Source organism: Orbicella faveolata, unplaced genomic scaffold, assembly GCF_042242905.1.
Source record: "Orbicella faveolata isolate gen_17 unplaced genomic scaffold, um_ofav_v1 contig_26, whole genome shotgun sequence".
In the NCBI taxonomy this organism is placed as follows: Eukaryota; Metazoa; Cnidaria; class Anthozoa; order Scleractinia; family Merulinidae; genus Orbicella; species Orbicella faveolata.
This window is the reverse complement of record NW_028301554.1, coordinates 19,724,701-19,746,433: the sequence shown is the minus strand read 5'-3', so window position 1 is coordinate 19,746,433 and position 21,733 is coordinate 19,724,701. Positions and strand designations below refer to the sequence as shown.

The window sequence follows — 21,733 nt, the reverse complement described above, 5'->3', positions numbered from 1 at the left end:
CAAAAGATTCAGGGCTCGGAAGAACAAAGTGGTCCACGGGGCGGGGGGGCGGACGGGCCGGTGATGAGATCCGAGTTAACCGGCTGGATTCATCTAAGAACGTATATCTCAAGGACATTTTTTTCCGAGATATTTTCGTATTTGGTGATATATTTTTCATTGCCCCTTGATATTTTCAGGTCTCGCGTCATTTTCGCATCTGACAATAAGTCTTATCCTCAAATATTTTTCTTTCCTCGGAATAGAAAATAACTTGAAATCCGGGCTCGAGATACGATATCTTGGAGCGAAAAAAAAAAAAAAACATCAAGATGCTTTTAAACCTCTTGGGAAACAAACCCATTAGGATCACTTCTCCTAAGTGCCGAGTACCTCTCGATAGTTTTCACTTTCCTTTTATACCAACCATTCCTTAGTCAAATCATTGTACTTGGAACGTTTAGTAAGCAAACACTGATCGCTCAAAAGCGTTTGTCACCACTTTTACAGCTCATGGTGTGAAATTTTGTCATTTTGCGAGGACCACATGACAGATCACCCTACAGTCAAATTCAAGAGCATTAAAATTGTTTTTATATTTAGACTCTCAATCATTTCTGATATCCGATGGTTCACTGCTACTTCACAAATCAGATACATTAAGATAAACGGGTCACTAGTGACTTTATCGTGGCACTACGTGCGTCCTTATGTCTCTTAGAATTGGTGTGTAGAAGATGTGTCCTGTTCTTCATAGAGAGTGACCCCACTTGTTTCTTGTCAAGTGGGAGGCGCAGTGGCCTCATAGTTAGTCCGCTCGTTCCCGGAGTGAGCGGTCCGGGTTCGAGCCCTGGTCGGGGACATTGTGTTATGTTCTTGGGCAAGACACTTAACTCTCATAGTGCCTCTCTCCACCCCGGAGCTGCGATGGGCTAGCATCCCATCTAGGGGGAGTAGAAATACTCCTAGCCGCTTCATGCTACAGAAACCGGGATAAGCTCCGGCAGCTCAGTGAGCCATTCGGTTCCAAGGCTTCACTTTTTATGGGACACTTAAGAACCGCATGGGGTAGTCCCTCTTTCAGGCTGGAGGTGTGTAACAGCCAAGGGATTTTGAAAGTAAGTATGATGTAAAAAGGGATAAGGTAGACAGCCCTTTAGGTATTTAAAAGGCCATTTCAAAATATCTTGAACAAACCCACCTTACCTCACGGCCTAATCATCAAACTCTTTTTAAGGATTCAGTTCAGTTAGGTTATTAGAAAGTTACATTTTCTGTAAGATATGTTATGTATAAAGGTGTCACGAACTGCGAAGTTCATTTCTTTGGTGTTTCGTACTTCTAGTCAGAGTTTAATGATGGTTTTGCTAAATGGTATGTTTACTGTTCACATTGCGAATTTTTGAGTAACCTTGACCGTGCTTGCCATGCGTAAGACCGGTGCAGGTTGGTACTTGAACATGTTGAACAACAATGCCATGACTAACAATTGAGAGGGATTTTTTAGACAATTGCCTTTGTTTAACCAAAATATCAGGATTACTACCAAGATTTGCTTCATGTAGTTTATTAGTATAAAGTGAGTATGATAAGTGACCAGAAGATCGAGTTTAACTGTTATGGATATTCAGCGTTGCAAATCACTTCTTTCTATCTTGTACTCAGTTGCTAAACAAGGCAGGCAAGGTTGTGGCACCAGTCATACTTCATAGAAGTCACAATGAACTAGGCATACCTTAAACTAAATACTAAGGTATCTCCCTTAACATAATTATTTTTAGTCGTTTTCAAACATTTTTAGCTCCTTAATTTAATTTGACCCTATGTTTTTAAATGCAGAACCCTTTGGTTACCTGGCTTACCCAAAATAAAGTTTTTGTTTTTCCGGCTTCATACCACCCATGACCCTCCGGGTAGAGCCTCTTGTACATCGCGCTGCTCGCATTTGTCCCGGGCATTCGTCAAGCCTTGAAATACGTGCAGAGAATTAAAACCAATCAAGCATTTTGTCATCTTTTTAATAACGTTATGTATTTTAATTTTTTTTGTCTCTGGTACCTAACGAGCGAGTACAGCCTGAACGCTTCCGCACGCACTCAGTGTTACCCATGGGTGTCTTCAAATTGCCGTAGTCCTCCATGGCCTAAAAAGCACTGTTGTAAAACGGAGAAAAGTTTCTTCTTTACAGACACCTTTGAGTGACATGGCAAATGACTTAATACACAGCTCCGGTGTCACAGTGATATGTGTATCCCCGTGATATGTGTATCCCCGCACACATATCACTAGTGATATGTGTATCCCCCGTGGGGATACACAAAACACTGATACGCGCCTGGACATTCAACGAACAAAATGGCGACTCGGTTGCGAGGTTCCGACGAGCGCTGTAAAGAGTAGAAGAAACCAGAAATGAATTCGCGCCCAACGGAGCAGATTAGGATTTCTTGAGTTTGGTTGAGTTCCAACCGACTCGATTGTATATCTGACTAAAACTTCGAACAGCGGATACGCATATCACTAATTATTTCATGGCGCAGTGATCTCAGTGTGTATCCCCTAAACACAGCCGTTAGATTGGCTATCTACCTGATCGAAGAAAATGGCCAATTATTGCCGAAACGTGCTGGCTGCTTACTCGCTACGACGTTTATACCCAGGTTGAGGTTTGCGGAGTTTGCAACTCGAATGTTTAAATATCTAAACTGAAATCGCGTGCAGGGGATACACATATCACTAATTATTTCATGGCGCAGTGATATGTGTATCCCCAGAAACACAACTGTTATAATATAGCGCATCAACCTTGTCAAAACTGCAGGCAATATTAGCACCCGACGTTTTTACACGGCTTGGGTTCACTGAAGTTTGAAACTCGATAATTCCACTAAAAACGCGTGCACGCGTGCACAGGATAATAAGGGATACACATATCACTGATTATTTCATGAACTAGTGATATGTGTATCCCCATGGACACAGCTGTTATATTGGCTTTCTACCCAAGAAGAAAAATGCCCATAACATTTGCATTGTCAAAACTGGCTTGCTAGAAATATTCACACCAGGCATTTATTCATAGCTTGGGATTTCTGGAGTTTCACTGACCTCGGTTGTACACCGTCGCCGACCGCATGCAGGGGATACACATATCACTAATTATTACATGGCGCAGTGATATGTGTATCCCCTGAAGACAGCCGTAATCTAGGCTAACTGCCGAAGAATGAACGTCGAATATTGTGAAACGTGCTAGCAATATTCGCAGTATAGCAATGTATACAGCTTGAGACTTTACATATCTTACAAAAAGTCGAACTGAAAAGCGGGTGCAGGGGATACACGAGTGCCACTAATCATTTTATGGCGATCGGGTCGAAGCCGTGATATGTGTTTCACTCCACGAATAATTCAGATGCAAACAAGGCGATGAACAGTGGAGAATATGCGTTACTCGAGGGGTGAGAATGCACCGCGCAATTAATATCGTCCTAGAAATCCGGTGCCGTGAAACTCAAATTGAAATATATCTAGATCCATTTGGTGTTCAACTTTAAATTCATTATATCCTGCTCGCAGAAAACCAGTTAGGATCAAGAACACAATTCCAGCAGCAGATCCGTAAACTTTTTCAACTACAAAAATTGAGATTTGTGTTTTACTGAAGCCTGTTTGGGTTAGTCGTTCGTCCAGTAAGCGACCGGACGACGAGAGCACTTTCAAGGAGGATATTGCTTTTTAAAGTAGAGGGGAGGGGGGTGGGGGATACACATATCACTGGTCGCCATTTTGGAGGGGATACACATATCACTAGTGATATGTGTGCGGGGATACACATATCACTGTGACACCGGGGTACGGTAAGATGAGAGACCCTGGGAACAAGGTTGGTAAGGTAGTTCGCCAGCAGTCTGATCAAGTCAGCGGTGTGGTATACTATTCAAAATGGCGGCGACGATGGCTGCTCTAGCGGGCACTCGAGTCATCGAACTTGCGGGGCTGGCTCCTGCACCGTTTTGTGGGATGATCCTGGCAGATTTTGGGGCAGTAGTTACTCGAATAGACAAAGTGAAAAATATGTCCACTATCGATAAACTTGCACGTGGAAAGAGATCCATCTCTGTCGACTTACAGAATCCCCAGGGAGTTGCCATCGTTCGAAAGCTTTGTTCTCAGTCCGATGTGTTGATTGATCCTTTCAGACCAGGAGTCTTGGAAAGACTGGGCTTAGGACCGGAAATACTATTGAAAGAGAATCCGAGATTAATTTACGCTCGATTAACAGGTAGTTAAGCTTACTATTTAAGTTGGAGTGGGTCCTGGGTGTCAGAGGTGGATGGTCGGGGAAGGGGGTGGGGGAGGGGGTGGGGGAGTGGGTCGGTGGAAGATATCGAGAATTCTTCTTCAATGTTGAATCTTCTTTGAAAGAAGATTAAGGTTAAGAGATGTAATGAGTTAAGTCCCTATATAGAGGGTGGTAAAGGGGGGTAAAGGGGGGGAGAGGTGTCAAGATCACATTTCATGGAAAATAAATTGGTCCTTTCACAATTCTCGGGAAATATAATTGACATTTCACGTTTCACGAAAACAAAATGGCATATTTTGACCCAAACTTACATAACTTATGATATTGGAAAGTTACGCCCAAGCACAGCCTTGTTAGATGTCTTTGTCATCTGTCCTCTTCTTGTTTTGTGTGCAGCACAACTGAAATCTGAGCAAGAACACGAAGAGGGATGATCGTCCTGTCATGGTCATGCAATATTGTTAATTACTGTCAAAAATAATAGAAGACACAACCAAATACTTCTTTCTCATTTCCCGGAGAATTATTTTGGCAAATCATGGTTCACAGTTTCTAATGAAATCACAATTCATGAGAAAAAAGCAAACCATTTCACATTTCACGAGACAAAAAATTAGGTCATTCACGAATCACGAAAATACCCTTTACCACCCTCGATATAGGCCTTACTCTAAAAGTAATCTCTCAAGTTTTTTTTTTACCGATGGTATCCAGTTCTTCTGCTTGCCATGTGTACGGATGTTCCCATCGAGTATGAAAATGTGTGTCAAGCTGCTTAGGAAATAAGGCCTATACGGTGGACTCACTCTCTTATGCTTCATGTTCCCTCACTTCTCTCATGTTAACTTCACATTTACGCAAATTGCATCTTAATCTAAATATGTATCAGTCAGTTCCAGTAGTGCAAGTAGAAAACCCTCCTTGGGGTGGGTATGAATATTTTCTGGAACCACACATTGCTCATTTAGACAATCTTAGTAATGAACAGTAAAACTACAGTATTTGTTTCTGGTTTATTTTTAAGGTTATGGCCAGACAGGTTGCTATTCCAAGAGGGCAGGCCATGATATAAACTATGTTTCCATTAGTGGTTTGCTGTCGAAGCTTGGACGCAAGGATCAAAAACCAACACCACCAATCAATCTGTTAGCAGATTTTGGTGGTGGAGGCCTAACATGTGCTTTTGGAATTTTACTAGCTTTGTTTGAGAGAACCAGGTCTGGGAAAGGCCAAGTTGTTGATGCTTCAATGGTAAATCAATCTATAAAAATAAAATGTGTTGTTCTAGAAAAATTATGGCCAAACCTCTCTGTCCTTGGAGACCCAGAGGCAGCTAGTCGAGACAATGTAATGTTTTCGGATGATGCAATATTTTTGGGCAAATGTTTGAGATAAACTTTTGCCTGAAGATATTGTGTTGCCCAAAAACATTGTGTAGTCCCAACTAGCTGCGCCTGGGTCTCCGAGGGTGATACCTCTCCCATGGAAGAATTTTTTATTTCTGTGTCACTGAAAGGAAAGGAAATAGTAGATGCCCAGAGGCTACCTCCTCCCCAATCTCTGGAAGTTCCGACGTAGCTTCATAATTTTTCCTATAACAATTTTGGCTTTTGAGACCCAGCCCAGCCTTTCTGGAACTACATTGAAGTGGCCCACATTTAGTTCATAGTCAATCTTTAGAAGAGGTGCTTATTCCAAACTGACTAATAATCTGGTAAAACATGTAGGTACTGATATCTCTCTTGAACAAGGACATCATATTTTAAAAAAAAATTAGGCAGATACTAAGTCTATAACTTAGTTATATTTACCTTTATAAGAGACCCCTATTCATTTGATATCTCTGTGAGGAAGATGCAGACACTAAAACCATATTTCTTTGGTGTTTTCTACGGTTAAAAACCTATGTTATGTGGCTTCGGATCAAATTTGCAAGTATTAGAGTTCACCCTTGAAAGAGTGGATTGAAAGTGATAAGTCCATACAGTGGAAAGGACAGATTACAAAGTATAATTGGTCAGAAACTTGAATAGCTTAGTTAACAACCTGGAATAGATTATTGTACAGAAATGTCCAGTCAGTCAATGTATCAATCTGGAATAATCTACTTAGCTATAAAATGACATCTCTCAACCATGTTAAAAGAGTCTGAGCTGGATTTTTTAGAGGTAAAAAGCCCTTGAAGTGTCCACTTGTTCCAAATTGTGTCCACCAAAATGGCTTAATATTGGCATCTGTGTCCACTTAACATGTCTTAACGTGTCTGCTGAATGCAGGTTTATTTTACAGTAGTATCCATAATTTACTATTCTGGTTATAAAGGAATAGAAACCATGACACAGTAGCCAGAGTAAAGCTTATTTAGCTAACAGCCAGCTGATTCATGTTCCCTTGTTACAGGTTGATGGTGCGGCATACTTAGGCTCGTTCATTTACAACAGTCTTGGTATGGGATTTATATGGCAACACCCTGAACGAGGCAGGAACTTACTGGACTCAGGAGCACCATTTTATGATACATATCAAACATCTGATGGAAGATTCATGGCTGTAGGTGCTATAGAGCCCAAGTTTTATCAAAACTTTATTGAAGGTTTGTTTTTATTGTAATTGCTTTCTTAATACTACATTGAAAACCTTTTTTGAGTTTTGCATAATTACTGTTAAGTTTCCAAAAGAAATGACCCCCAGAAAGTAAACTACTGCCAGTAATAATATTAGTTTTGAATAATGTTATTAGAAGCAAAGAAAGTTCTGCAGAGCACTTTATTTTTGTGAAAAAGTACAAACTAAGGTTCAGTCTGGACTAAAGGCTGGAGTAACATACTTTCCTTGTTTCTATAGGGCTTCAGTTAAAAGGAAAACTCCCAGACCAGTCTGATGTTGAACAGTGGCCCAAAGCTAAAGAGGAAATCGCTAGAGTATTCTCTAAGAAGACTCAGTCAGAATGGTGTGAAACATTCAAAGATCTTGATGCTTGTGTCACACCTGTACTTACGACAGACGAGGCACCTTGCCACCCCCACAATGATGAGAGGAAAACATTTATTTTGAGTGATGGGGCATATGAACCATCCCCAGCTCCAAAACTATCTAGAACACCAGGGCACTGCAAGTTGAAGACTCAGCCTGAGGTTGGGGAACATTCCTTAGAGGTTTTAAAAGAAGCTGGATATACACAAACAGAAATTCAAGAACTATTAAACGATGGTGTGGTTGATCATCCTAACCTGAAGTCCTCCCTCTGATGACGATGTTTAGATCATGATCACTATTTAAAATGCCAGCATGAGGCATTCTTGCACTCTAGAAGTTTTGCCAACTTCTCAGCCAATGAGAACCCCTCATGAGTAATTTATTATTTTCCAAGTATCTCAAGATTTAAAATACAGGATAAAACTTGATGAAAGGTGAGTAAAGAATCTAAAAACCTGTATTTAGACATTTCACTACATAACAAATGCTTCTTGAAAGATTGCGAGTATTCTTTTCCATCCTTCACAAACCTTTGCTTCTCTTGTACAATAAGTGTGAGGAGTTGGGGATGGTGGGGCCACCCTGCCTAAATAAGGTTTGACTTAATTTGAAGTAGGCAGTTGTCCTAGCCATGAGTATCTTGTTGGGCACAGGGGGTGCAGGAGGATGAAAGTGAAATAAAACACTGATTGCTTGCAGTATAAAAATAAAGCAACAAGGGGTTATTTAAAAAAGAAATAGCGCTTCGTTTCTGGAGTTTGTACATGCTTCTTTGTTTTGAACATCTTTCAAATACCACGATGTCAATAAAATCACCCTGAAACCCAAAATAATACTGTTTCATTGTGAGGTATTTTCCTTGAAAGGTTATTTCCTTTTCACCTTCACTCCAGTAATAAGTCCACTTTGTATTGTTTCCAATACTTGTAATTCCTTATTTCTGTATGAGGCAAAAGTGATGCACTGAAATCTGACAGAAATTTTACTGTCATTTAAAACTTAACATGGCAATGGATTCCTTTGCATTTTTCTACAATACATCCATTCAATCTAACTTAGAACCACTTTAGTCATGAAAACTTTCAACACAACACTTTCAACTTCCTTGTGTCTTCATGACAATCATCTTAGTGATACCTGAGCAAGTTTACATAGTCAATATATTACAACTTTACTCTAATACGCCATTTCTGATTTACCCTTATCTCTGTTTCAAAACGAGTCTTGGTGTTTAACCTTTCTTATGGAAATGAGGTTTTCTTGTGCATTTATTTTCTTGCAAATCACGACATTTCTGTATGAAAATATGTGAACCAGGACTCTTTTTCAAAGTGGAAAGAAAGCAACATGGAAATGAAACAAAAGTACATAAAACACAAAGCAGGCAAACTTTAGGTTAAACAATGTTATTTACTGACAGGTGTAAGCAATTTATTTACAATGCCCAGCTAACAGCGACAAAGGATACTGGTTTGAAATGTTTGGCTAAGAAAAGCAATGTACATTAGTGTCAATGGAATACTGTACTAGAAAAATGTATTTACAAATAACTAGACCAACGGTTCAAAATTATTTTCAGAACATACTTAATTATAATATGTAAATTTACCATCTAACAATAAGTCACTTGCTTAAATTCCAACTGTAGCAAATATTATTATTAATGCCGTTATATTTAAACCTCTTTAAATGCAATATACAATTACCACAGATAACCACCAAGACAATAAAATTGGGTAATGGATCATTCTCAAATAAGCAAGCAGTGAGATTTTACAACACTCCTTTCACAATGGCTTTTGTAAAATCACCATAATTTATGTTAAGCAATGTTCTAATGATGACAAGGAATGTTAGAACAGCATTTTTAGACCAACAATAAACAGCATAATGATACATAAATGACATAAATTACCACTTTTCATTTTGATTTTCCTGGTAAACTATTTTACCTTAAAAAGTGATCTTTCAGCAATCTTTTTTCCCTTGTCAAATCAAAACTTCAATTCACTGCCTGCATTTTAAGAGGAGGAGGCACCATCCAATGACATTATTACCTTGAAATCACTATTTACATCCCAATGTTGATATTTTATTCATTATTTTTATCTGCAAAGAGTGCTGCATTCTTTAGAAAACTTAAAATCTATTCAATTATTTACATGTGGTTTTACAGTATGTTTTAAGCAAGTGACATAACTGTTCTGTCAACAAATTATTCCTTTTTATCAAAACAAATGACAGAATGAAAAGAGAAGTCTACAATGTACAGAAAAATGGAACACATAATGTAAATTTGTGTTTTGTTTCATCTGTCGGCCAACCGTACTAAATGAGCAAAGTCTAGAAATACAACCCATCAGTATGGAATTACAAAATATAAAATTTGAACCAAGAAAACTGATTTCAAAACTATCACATACCGCTAACTTGGAGCAACCTTAATTTAGCAAAAAAATATAGGAATTGCTTGCAGATCACATGGCTAAGTCCCATTACATGTGAAAAGCAAGCTGTCACACAATAATTACACATAATATGGTGTAATAGCTCAATATAAGTGTAATAACTCAATATAATGTACCCAATGTAACAGCACTTGAAATATTTTAATAATTCTCAACTAAATACAGATTAACATAAATGTTCCAGCCACTTAACACCACTAATATTTTAATGCCATTCAGTTACAGCAATCTTACTTAACCATTGTTCCAAAATAAACACTGACACAAACCTGAACATTTTCAATTTACAATGGGTTTTTGCTGTGGTTTTGTTAAACTGCATTGAAAGCACTAATGATCCACAAAAACCCAGCCCATCCAGAATTGCTTGGGTTCAGTAGGGTTAGTGTCTGTGACAGAAAGTTGTTAAATACTTTTGAAAAGTGTTTCAAATAGCATCAACATGGTTTTTGCATCAATTTGAGATTTCATTCATAGAAAAATACCTCCTTTTACTACAAATATAATATGGTATTTTGTAAATGCCTTCAGAAATATTGTATGCTCTCAAAATGCCCTCCATAGAATTAGAGAATAACACTTCCAACATAAGGACACAAGTACATTGACATCTACTTAAAATCCACCCTGAAGTTGTTGTACACCCACTCATAAAAAAAGTGCACTAAACAAATGATGCACCAAAAAAAAAAAAAAAAGAAAACTCAGCTACATCTAACAGATGATTGGATCTTTGGCTCCAACTACAAGACATCAACTGAAGTGTTGACTATATATGATGCATAAAAGATGAGATAAATATGTGCTATAACAATAATTTGACTATTTACAGAGAATGAAACGTGTGTAAAGAATAACCATAAAAGTCCCAGTCGATCAATAAAACTGAATGACTAAAGGTCACCTTGAAAAAGGCTGGCAAAAAATATACGCCAAAGGTCCAGTAACTACACTACTGTACTTTCAGTTGAGTTGAATTACCACTAAAGATGATCATGACTTTCTCTTGATCAATTTGTGAACAGCGAGATACTTATTTAAAAAAAAACATCACCCTGCCTGTATTATTTCAGCTGAAAAGGATTATTTCCGCTACTTTCTAATATTTTGCTCAGAGAAAAGTAACTTTTCAATTCAATTCTTAACGTTTCTACAATCAGTAGGAAATTCTCATAAGCAGGAGACAAAAGAGTTATTCTGTCGTGCACAAAAGAACTATGACATCCAAACACTGTAACATTTTAACTATGACTTCACACCTCCTTTTACAGTGGGGTACAACAATAGCTATCCTGATGCTTTTGTTCACAGAAATGGGACCCATGTGGGACTGCAAATTAAACTTTCCAAAACATCCAGCAATATTTCTTTGCTGGACCATTTTGACCCACTGAATCATTCACCCTGAGAAGTAACCTCAAAACGTCTGTAATACTTGACTGAGGGTTCAGCTGAGGGCTAAATAAATTTTAGATTGCTATAATTTGATTTTATACAATATACAAAATTATTACTTTGTTATGGTACAAATAATGATACAAAATTACTTATTTACTGAAATAACATTTCTAGGCGATGTTTGAACTCTTCTAAACCAAGCTGCCTTCATCAACAGCTAGACTCCAGTAGATATTCAAACTTGACACCATTTTGAGTAAGTCTTGTGACATAGTACTCCAACTGCTTAAGTAACAAGCTAAATGTTGGTCTTGCTGTTGGACTTGGTTCCCAGCAATTTTTCATTAAGAAATATCTGAAAGAGACAACAACAAGAATAAGGACTGTATCTTTAGAGCATTTCAGTAATATAAAACAGAAATTCACCTGTTACTACAAGATGCCTTGGTGAAAAAGTTGCTAACCACAATTGTAACTACAGTCAAATGTCTCATTAGCCACATTTCTACAACAATCTGGATTTTTTCTGACTACATCACAAACCAAATTTAACCTTCTCATAATAGCCAGTAAAATTTCTTACAGAGTGGCTACCCCGGAGAAGTTCAACTAAAACACTTCTTGTTAATCAAACTAACGGCATTTTTTCGCAACAAAAAAGTAAAATTCTATGCAACTTACAAGTCATATGGACAGTTACTCGGCTGCGGTAGTCGATGTCCTGCTTGCAAATACTGCTCCATTTTTGAATTATCAATTGCCTGATAGGGTGCTTTAGCCAGAGTCACGAGCTCCCATAAGACAACACCAAATGACCACTGTAGACAAGGAAAAACCATCAGTTGGGAATATTGCATACAATTTCAAACCAGGGGTTTCATTAAGGGCCAGGCACCGGGTAAATTGACCAGCTGTGAGGATGATTTTGCCGCCCTGGTTTAACCACCTAAAGGAAAGTTTTTCTTATTAAGAAGTTCAGTTCAAAACATTTTGCCCGCCTGTGGAAACCAGTAATCATCTGGCTGAAATGTCAATAAAACCCCTGTCAAACTGACTACATTATAGTCCACTGAACATCTTTACTTCTATCCAGAAAAAACATAAAACCAGTAACAACCTAAACAGTCTCAAGCCAGTGCTACTCTTGTAGCAATAAATTGAACATACCACATCACTTTTCTCTGAAAATTGTCCTTGTTCTGCAAGACCCTCTGGGGCTGTCCATTTCACAAGTAACCTGGAGCGTATGCCTTTGTCATTTAGGTTGGTTGAGTTCACATCTCTGGCTAAACTGAAGTCTGTTATCTTGATACTGAGGTCATCATTAACACTAAAACAAGAATGCTTGGATTAGTTTCAGAGGTTTACACTTCCAAATTAGAGAGTTTAAGCATGACATTTACGGCAGACAGCAGAGATTACCTCTGAATTTGTGTTCTTTTCTTCTAATCCTTAACTAACTCACACAAAAATAGAAAAATGTCTCCTACTATTCACCGCTGTGACACAGTTATTCCATGTCAAGACAATATCAAGCAACCAACACAAAAAAATGAAGTCAACAGAGTCTAGAATGACAGAAAAGACTCAACACTTCCAACACAAGGCAGATGAATGGATTCCAAAGGCATCTCTGTACTCAGCTTCTCAATTATACCAAGGAAAAGCAAACTAACACGTTCAATACTTACATGCAGTTCTTTGCTGCAAGATTTCTATGAACAATCTGCTTTTGAGTGATGTAATCCATTCCTTTGCAGATCTCAATTCCAAATTCAATCAGTTGGCGAGAGGTAATTGTCTGCAAAGGAATTATTCAATGATTAGTAAAAATAATAACCAAGTTAACATAATGCAAGGCTTGACCCCAATATTCCATAAATACACCCTTCCTTATATTTGAAATAGCTAATTAATGTAAACAAGCTGTTTAATTAAAATAAAAACACCATTTTACTGTTACAATAAACAACTACAAGAACAGACCTGTTCATTAAATTTTTGAAATCATTATTTTCTTTCTCTAGACTGATACTTTCTCCAGACTTAAAAAACTAGTTTGCAGACTTCCACACTATTTCCCAGCACTCTAAGCACTTTACAAACCATGCAGAAAAGGAGATAACCGAGCAGATGTGGCAAGACCTCGACACCCAATTCTCACCTGCATTCTGGCAGAGGTAGCTCTTGAAATCTTTAAAAAGTGCCCTAGATCACCATTTCGTGTTAATGGTGTTATGATGTAAGGTGGAGCTGCTCGTTGAAGAACCACTCCCACAAGCTCCACAATGTTCGGATGTTTAAGGCCTTTTATGATCATGGCTTCCTGCATGAAAGATGTGATGGTATCCATATCTGCCTCGTCTGTAGAAAAGAAAAATACCCTTAAATTCACAACAATAAAGAATCTTTCCCTGATCTCTATACATTTTGTTACGTTAATTGGGATATGTGTTAGTCATCGAGGAAGAAGATATACTGCTGGGAACAACGTAAATACTTACGAAAAACGTGAATAATCAAGGCTAAAAAGAAACTTGAATTCCAGCTTGTCCTTCAGACCAGCAGCTCTCAAATTTTGCTTGCCCTGGGTCTTAGTTTACTTTCACTGTGATTTTGCTGACAGAAGATTTGTCTGGGCCCTTGCCCATCGGACAAGGGAGAATGGAAAGTAACTTGCCCGATAGGGTAATCTACTTGTTCCGGATCACTGGACAGCCTTTTTTTTTTTTTTGAGCCCTGAGAATGCTCATAATTTTTAGGATGACCTTCTTTACTACATCACCCCAGTGTCTATGGCTATCTTGCATCCAAATGATATCATGTGTCCTCATCAGTCCTTATTGCCCCCAGTGGGGCATGGGGCCGTGATATCACATGTACATGGCATGATATGTACAAAAACTGTTGAATTACCTTGAAGCGCTTTGATTGACACTCCTAATTTTTTGCGAGGCTGTTCTACACTGAGTCCCCTAACAGAGCCTTTGTATAAACATCCAAAGGTTCCTGAAAAAAATATTAATATATGTAACTTTCCACTTAAAAATAGCAATGCTGCTACTGCCACTGCTACTGCTACTTTAAAAGATTGCAGAAATCCTGCCCAAGGTCTGACTGAGGTAAAATAATTCTAACATATTTGTTGTGTTATAGATCTTGTTGTAGAATGGCTAATCGTTTTTATCCCTAGTTCATTTAATTTGGTTTGCGTGCCTGAATAGAATGCTCAATGTCAACAACATTTAATGCCTTGAAATAGCTAAACACAATTTTAACTGATGCCAGTATCTGTTTGAAGCTGTCAATGAACCAAATCTGCCTACAATGGCTGATACTCAATGGAACACAACCAGATGAACCAGAAACACATACCTCTGTATAGGGGGTCGCCTAGCGACACTTGATCTCGTGGCAGTAGAATATCAGCAAGTTCTGTCGCCCAAAATTCATTCAAGACAGTGAATAGTCCTTCTGTGTTTTGTACTTCATCAGGAGCTTTAAGAAGAAAAATTAAGAGTTAATGCATGAAAGCTACTGTTACCTCTCTTGCATGTACCTTGTGCTTCTTAGTACAAAAGCACATTTAAATTGAGTTTTGAAAGTAATCAGTTTATTACTTTGGTTTTGGTTTCTGTTTTGGTTTTAGTACAGTATGAGATAGGCCGAGTAGTCTAATTGGTAAGCAATTGGCTTAGGGTTTGGTTTACGACACTGAGTTGAAGACCACTCTATAACGAAACAAATAAACTTACTATTTCTCCTCTCCAACAAAGATTCTGTCTCAAGAGATAATAATGAAGACGGTCTTTCTTGGATCCTGTACTTTGCATCTTCACCAAAAAAAAACAACAACACAAGAATGTTAATACAAATACTCTTTTACTTCTGATCACTAGACCAAAATACATGCTTGAATAGAAGTCCCTCTTCCTATGACCAGTTCTTCTCCCGCTTGAGAGAAGTTTGGAATTGGACCCAAACTCCGATTTACATTCAGACATCTCATTTAGGAAAGGAACTTGCAGCACCGATTTCTGATCCACAAAATACCTCACCTCCTTTAAATGATCTTTCATGAAGTCTTTTGTGTTTATGTCTTGTTCCATGTCTTGCATCCCTGTTACTGTATTTACCCTCTGGTTGTTCTACTAAATGTACATCGCTGTCTTCCTCTGGAATTATTAAATTTGTTATTGACGAGTCACTGCCACTGGTATTTGCACGACCACGCCCTTCTGAAGGTGAGAACTTTGGTTTTGGTGGACTATAAAAGAGCCCAGATTTGGAAGTATTTACTGCTTCATCTACATCATCTTCTTCTTCGTCTTTCTTATAAATCTTTGATGAACTGGTAGATAGAAAAGAAAATGGCCTCAGCATAAAATGATATCCCACTTCTGTTTAGACTTGAAGGGTTTTAATACACAAATAGTAAAAATCATTTTATTAACCAACAATTAATTAATTTTATTTAGCGCAACATCCAAAGAACCCTGAAACAAAATTGTCTACTTGCTTCCAATAAATCCGTGTAGCAGATGCAACCTTCATTCACAGCATAAATGTTAAATGAAAAACACCTATTTTGAAGAGACAAATTTTGTTCATATTCCCAGTGATTAGAATGAACGAGAATGAAACAGAAAAGAACGAACATTTATATAATTGTTTGTTAAGCAACAATGGCTCTACCTGCTGCTGCTGCTGCGGTACATTTCCATGTCATCTTCAAACTCCATCTTCAGCTTTCGCTGCCTCAAACTGTACCGGCACAACAGGGCAAGTCCCACTATCAGTATGATGACAAGTGTCATGCCGGCACAGAGCCCCACTATCATTCCACGTGACCAGGGTGAGGAGGTAATCTTTTTGGTTACAACATCTTTGTCACTAATATCATGGCCATCTTTACCTGTAAATAAAAAAAGGGTGCATTTTTAACTTTAAACAGTATAATTTAGTAATTGCAATAGCAGAGCATCTTCCTCTAGAGAGGAACAGAGCAGCAGCTAGTGAGCTAACACCTTGTTTTAAAATCTTAGCAAGAATTTGCTGAATTCTGACAACAGTCTGTCAAACTTTGCAAACAGAATAAGGGTTTTAAGTATTACAAGAACATGCTTAATGTCTCCTTTCAAATTATATAGCTTTTAAATCACCTCACACAAGCAAGAGCTTATATGACCTTGTTCACAATAAATCACATATTCAACAATAATCTTTTAGAAGTTATTTGACAAATAATATTTATGCACCATCACTCAGCAAACAAAATATGTGTGATTTGTAAGTGGTATTCATTCAGTAGCACTCTTTTCTTCATTCCTTACAATATTTAAGACTTTTCTTTTAATTTTATGAGAAAGGTTTCGATCAAAGTTTACTTACAAAACAAGCCTGAATATCTGCTGACAACTCACTACAAGTTCAATTACGTATAACCAAGTTTTTACAGCAAATGATGCTGCTAAGCTGAAGTGTCACGAAAGAAAAGGTGCCATGTTGGTAGAACTGATTTTAATGTGAACAAGTCATTAGTCATGTGATAAGTCACAGGATACAGCACTCTGCAAGTCTGTAACATGTGCGGAGGTACGCAACTACACACTTTTATGCTATCTTAAATGACATTCTTGCATCAGCGTCTATAAACTACAAAAGATAGCATTGTAGTAATAATCTTCATGCATACCTGTTTGAAGACAAAGTCTTCGGACTACAATGACAAATGTTTTTGTGTCATCAGTCTCTCCTAAACTGGTGTCAACCTTGGTGTAGTTAAGGGAGAATGTCATGTCCACTGCTCCTCCCTTTTTACCAGAACAAAGGAAGGAAACTGGGAAAACTGAGCGACAAAACAAAAAATCATTAATCATTAATTAATAATTAAGACAATATGACTTCTTTGTTCTGAGAATTATAAATGACCAGAAATGAAGTAACAAGTTGTAAAGCATTTTTTAACCCCCTTATTTGCCCTCACTATTGCTCGTATTGTACAAACTGCGAGCTTCCTTCCAGCTCAGGGGAGACAAAACTTTTGTTTCTCTCCTGTTTTGCAATTACAGCACAAAGCTGATATTGGGTTTAAATAATAATAACTTAGTTTTCGTAGCAAATTTTTCAAACCAGTTATAGTTTTTTCCTATTTTCAGACTATGATAATAGAAATGAGAAGATCAAACTAGACTGAAAATTTCAAATCAAAGATAAATTTAAACCACAACAACAACACTGGTCGCACTGACACATCCATATATTTTCACCACCAATGCATGTATTTACATAAACGTAGATCAATTCATTCTTGATTAGATACAAAGCCCTAGAACTTCATCCCTTTGTAAACCTGCAAGTGCAGGTAATTCTCACCTGAGATGGTTTGTGGAACAATTCCTTGCAAAGGAATTACTGGCACTGGGTCAGGCATGATGCTGGTGTCACTTGATTTGAAACTCATGCTGTAATGCGAGACCTGAAAAAGAACGTTCAGCAAACTCATTCAGTACTAAGTAGTCAATGTCTAGTTTCCTATTCTGCAAATTGCTCAGCACTTAGGAGATGTGAAAAAAAAAATCATCAGTACATGTAAAAGGACACTGCCTTGCATAGGTGGTGCAACTTCGTAAAAAACTTGTGAATCTTCTCTTTAGTACTCCTGTTACTTTTTGAGCCAGTTATTCTAACCATCTCTAATGATAAGAGTTTGTAACAAAATACTTTACCAGGATTTTATATGCCACATTTTGGATTTGAGGGAGAAAACTAAGTGACTCAGTTTTCATTCTCCAGTAAAGAGAAGCATCTTGACAAAGAAAGGAGAGTAAATTATGCCAAGTTTATTACCCCAAGTTTATGTTGCAATTATCTGGTTACAAGTGTTTTAACTTTAGTAACCCAATTGAACTGCTACATTAGTTTTAGCTATGCTGAGTTATTTTTCCTTTTCTTCAGTCTCTCAATGCAGCTAATTTGATTGCACGAGAGTTGTTGTTGTTCTTGCATTAGCACTAAGGTTGCACAAGAAACTCCAAAGTTTAACAAGTTCAATCATAGAATGCCATTATCCTAAGAATAGGTTTCCAATTTTGTTATCTAAAAGACACAAATGTTACATAGGAAGTAGCTAGAGAGGAAAATGGGAGAAATGGGCGCCAAATTTATTTCATTCCAAGTGTTTTGACTGATTGTTTAGTGGTTGTTAATTGTTTTGCTTTGTTCTGTTTTACATTATCCCTTTTCAACACCAACACTGTACTTAATACTGTGTTACAACAAGCTTTTGGCTTATCTAGAAGTTATTGTTGTCATTTCCAGCCCGATATCTCGCCTCCTATTATCTAAAATTGAAAACAAGCTTTTACGTGTCTTTCAGAAGCCACGACTCGCAAAACAGGAAATGCTTTAGCCCAAAGGAACTTGTAGAAAAGGCTTGAAACAATTCAACTTCCACGGAACACAGTAGGGAAGATTCGGAAATAAAGATGACAAAATGATCACGTTTTTATAAAGCAACCAGCACAAGAAGTCAAAAAATTACTAGAATATTTCCACTTGGCAAAACTTTAATCTGCTTACAGCGAAATAACCACAAGCGATCGCATTCCAAAAGGTTTATACTGCTTCTAATATTGGCAACGCAATCCTTCAAATTTCAGCTGCGTAATCTTCTCTACATCTTTCCCGTACATGTACATCAAATGAAGCTAAATGACTTCGTCGACAATATTCTAGACAAAAAAACTTCGCTTCAAATACCCAACAGTTTAGAACAGGAGTAACACTGCATTACACAACCATTCATTCAAAAACACAGAGCGATCGAGCTATCTAAAATAAACATCAATAAATACTTTATTGTTCACGTAGGTCTCGTCAACACGAAATGCCTCGGATCGCCGATATAGCGAAACTTTCTATTCTAATCCTTCGAAGCGATGAATATGAAGATTATGAGAACCGAGAAGTAGAATCAATGAAGGGATAATATATCCTCCATCGTTTTGAATTATTGCTAAGCAAACAAAGGAGATGGAAAGAATGCATTCCGGCGATACAAAACACTGTGCCAATTGGTTCGTGTTCCTAATATTGTAGTTGTTAGTCAAGTTATCCGGATTTATGCTACTTTTCTGAAACCACCATGTGTTCTAGATCGTAGATACTTAAGCTGTAGCAAGACACGAGTTTACTATCAATCATTTTGAATGAATCAGCAAAACCGAAAGAAAACATTAGAAATTTGCATTGCGTAAACCAAGTGTATTGTGAGCTACTACGGGAAGGGCTTAGTTATTGTAATGAACATCACCGCACGAAAAGCGTCTTTCCCCCTGGAATTCAACAGATATCCTTCGAGAAATAACGAGCATAACTTAAGAACTACGCGAAGGCGTAAAATCATTCGCACAAACACGCCGAGGAGACTATGTTCGGCCCGAGCGAGAATCAAAACACCGCGCATCCATTAAGTTTATTGCCTTTAGTCACGTTTCACTCACCTGCGGGGAAGAGAACCAGGTTATCTGAACCTCAGAAACTGATGGTTCTATTGGTGCCATAAAACGATAAAATGCACTAGGATTTTGCACCATGGTCACCGGGGCTCCGGCTTGAATGATGTACAACTTCCCTTGGAACTCCATCTCTGAAATAGAACAAGTATTCCGATTGAGTCTTCTCTCCACATGGTTTGCGAAATATTTACAAACTTTCTCTCCTTTCTTGAAAGAAAACTACTCACTCATATACGTCTTAGCATCCTCCTTTGAAATAAACATGTTCAATTGAGCAGCTGCTTGGTTTAACACGGTGCAAAACACCAAAAGGGCAACCAAGTACGACCACGTTGTAGAACGACGAGAAGCCATACATGCGATGTTTACAGTGTAAGCCCCGAATAAGTTCCGCTTCCAGTGCAAGTTTTTACCCTCTTTGTAACCACTCCACTAACTGTACAATGATTTAGCATGCTTAAAGACTACTTTTAACATGTCTGGGGAGGTATTCTAGGTCTTCCAATGCCGTACTGAATTTCAAAACATAACCCCCGATGACGCACTCCTGAAATTCAAGTGTAATGGTAGCTGCTCTCCTTGGTGGGGCAGGGTGTGACGTCACATTCTCGTGGCCAATTACGCGCGGCTATTGATTAGCAATCGATTGCAGTACGTGCTTGGAGAACAGAAAAACCTGTCATTATTTCGCGCGTTTTGTGTTAATGAAACAACTGAATCAACAACTATTACCGGAAAAACTAGTTATGAGCTTCACTCGCGTGGGCCGAGGACTCAGTCAACGTCTCAGTCACTAATCATGCGGCCGCCGCCAAGGGGGATAAGGAGCTGTGAAAGTTCAAATTTTCAAAAGAAAATAAACCCGCAAATTCATCCCCCTTTAAAAAAATATTTTAGTCTCTTTATTTTTAACCGGTAAAGCAAGAAACAGGCATACTCAGGATAACGAAGCATCAATCAGTCTCCGCTCCGGAAAAAGATCAGACTAATAAAAAAAATAGGTTAAATATTTTGGTTAAGTGATCTATATCTGTTCTATAAAAGTATTATTTTGACTCAGTGACATCTTAATCTATTTTCTCCGGTTTTTCATGTTTTTCGTTTGTTTGTAAGGGCGAATGCTAGATATCGTGACTTCAACGCAACGTTTTCTCAGTTTAACAAACCTTGAATTGCGGGGCAATATCGCGAGGTGATAACTGGTAACTTAATAAATGCAGTAACATTGTTTGGGCTGATATTTTTTCACCCTTAATTAGAATAGTTACATGTGATCAAGAATAGTCCAACCTGTATACAATGTTTTATTTGCTAGTCAGTTGTAAAGAACAATTATGTTTTTCATGCGCGCCTGGTTGTAAAGAATAATAAAGTTTCTTATGCCTGCTTGGTTGTGAGTTTAACTGAAACACACGGGAAGTTTAAACTTCCCGTGTGTTTCAGTTTTTAAAAAAAAAAACTGTTAGGTTACGTTTATTTGATGCTTTGTGAAAAAAGCATGAAAGAAGCATATTTTAGAGAATTAGGATAACAGTATCCTTGAATAAAAAAAATTTAGTGCCTTTTCATATCGATTGAGGAAAACTGCAACTAGTTTGACATGATAACGATATGAAATGCTCTTTTGTTAGGGATCGAGCGGATTGATGAAAGCGCACTCGTTTCAGTTAAAGAAAAAGGGAGGTGACCTGGCTTCTCTTCCTTTGACAGATCTCTTATAAATCTAATTTCCTGCCAGAAAAAGCAATTTGGGAATTTTACAATATTTTTCATGCCTTTTCGGTGAAGCTCCCTTTGACTGCCGACAACGCTGTTACGCAAGGCTCTGAAAGCCGGGGTTAAAAAATAAACAAATGAATTTTATCAGGAGCCCATCATCATCTCGGCTAAACATTTTTACGAAAGATTTTCTCGCTGCTTTAGCCATATTACCAAGCTTTACGCTGCGTGTCCCCGCTTGGAAAATAACTTTGTTAACGTTGTGTCAAACAGGTGACCGCCAGAGCGGGTGTGGGACAGAAGCCTTCATACAACCAAGATTGAAACTTTTTCCTGACCTCGTGGCTATCTGAAAACAATTTTGCCTG

The 21,733-nt window shown here is 38.0% G+C and overlaps 3 protein-coding genes across 3 annotated transcripts in view; 2 read left to right on the top strand and 1 right to left on the bottom strand.

Annotated features, from left to right (window-relative positions):
- Positions 1-1,933: 1,933 nt before the first annotated feature.
- Positions 1,934-10,432, top strand: LOC110066789 (alpha-methylacyl-CoA racemase-like). The gene is made up of 4 exons (XM_020774040.2): positions 1,934-4,264; positions 5,310-5,536; positions 6,686-6,878; positions 7,130-10,432. The coding sequence occupies exons 1-4, from the start codon at positions 3,925-3,927 to the stop codon at positions 7,531-7,533; spliced, it is 1,164 nt and encodes a 387-aa protein (XP_020629699.2). The 5' UTR covers positions 1,934-3,924; the 3' UTR covers positions 7,534-10,432.
- LOC110066650 (chloride channel protein D-like) overlaps positions 7,582-21,733 on the top strand; it is a 44,340-nt gene continuing 30,188 nt past the window's right edge. Inside the window, exon 1 of the mRNA XM_089296069.1 lies at positions 7,582-7,695. The gene's annotated coding sequence lies outside the window, so the exon portion shown is untranslated. The remainder of the gene's footprint in view (positions 7,696-21,733) is intronic.
- LOC110066651 (uncharacterized) lies at positions 8,652-20,220 on the bottom strand. The gene is made up of 14 exons (XM_020773879.2): positions 19,874-20,220; positions 19,632-19,777; positions 17,503-17,605; positions 16,823-16,975; positions 15,823-16,042; positions 15,186-15,478; positions 14,883-14,960; positions 14,503-14,625; positions 14,044-14,136; positions 13,292-13,491; positions 12,819-12,928; positions 12,295-12,457; positions 11,809-11,945; positions 8,652-11,482 (listed from the first exon to the last, which is right to left on the bottom strand). The coding sequence occupies exons 1-14, from the start codon at positions 19,998-20,000 to the stop codon at positions 11,338-11,340; spliced, it is 2,091 nt and encodes a 696-aa protein (XP_020629538.1). The 5' UTR covers positions 20,001-20,220; the 3' UTR covers positions 8,652-11,337.

Excerpts from the sequence above, each read along its gene's own strand:
- LOC110066789 (XM_020774040.2), top strand. The coding sequence starts at position 3,925 with ATGGCGGCGACGATGGCTGCTCTAGCGGGCACTCGAGTCATCGAACTT. Across the intron at positions 4,265-5,309 it reads AATTTACGCTCGATTAACAG|GTTATGGCCAGACAGGTTGC; the intron begins GTAGTTAAGCTT and ends TTTATTTTTAAG. Across the intron at positions 6,879-7,129 it reads TTATCAAAACTTTATTGAAG|GGCTTCAGTTAAAAGGAAAA; the intron begins GTTTGTTTTTAT and ends TTGTTTCTATAG.
- LOC110066651 (XM_020773879.2), bottom strand. The coding sequence starts at position 20,000 with ATGGCTTCTCGTCGTTCTACAACGTGGTCGTACTTGGTTGCCCTTTTG. Across the intron at positions 17,606-19,631 it reads CCTGGTTCTCTTCCCCGCAG|GTCTCGCATTACAGCATGAG; the intron begins GTGAGTGAAACG and ends GTTCTTTTTCAG. Across the intron at positions 12,929-13,291 it reads CTACCTCTGCCAGAATGCAG|ACAATTACCTCTCGCCAACT; the intron begins GTGAGAATTGGG and ends ATTCCTTTGCAG.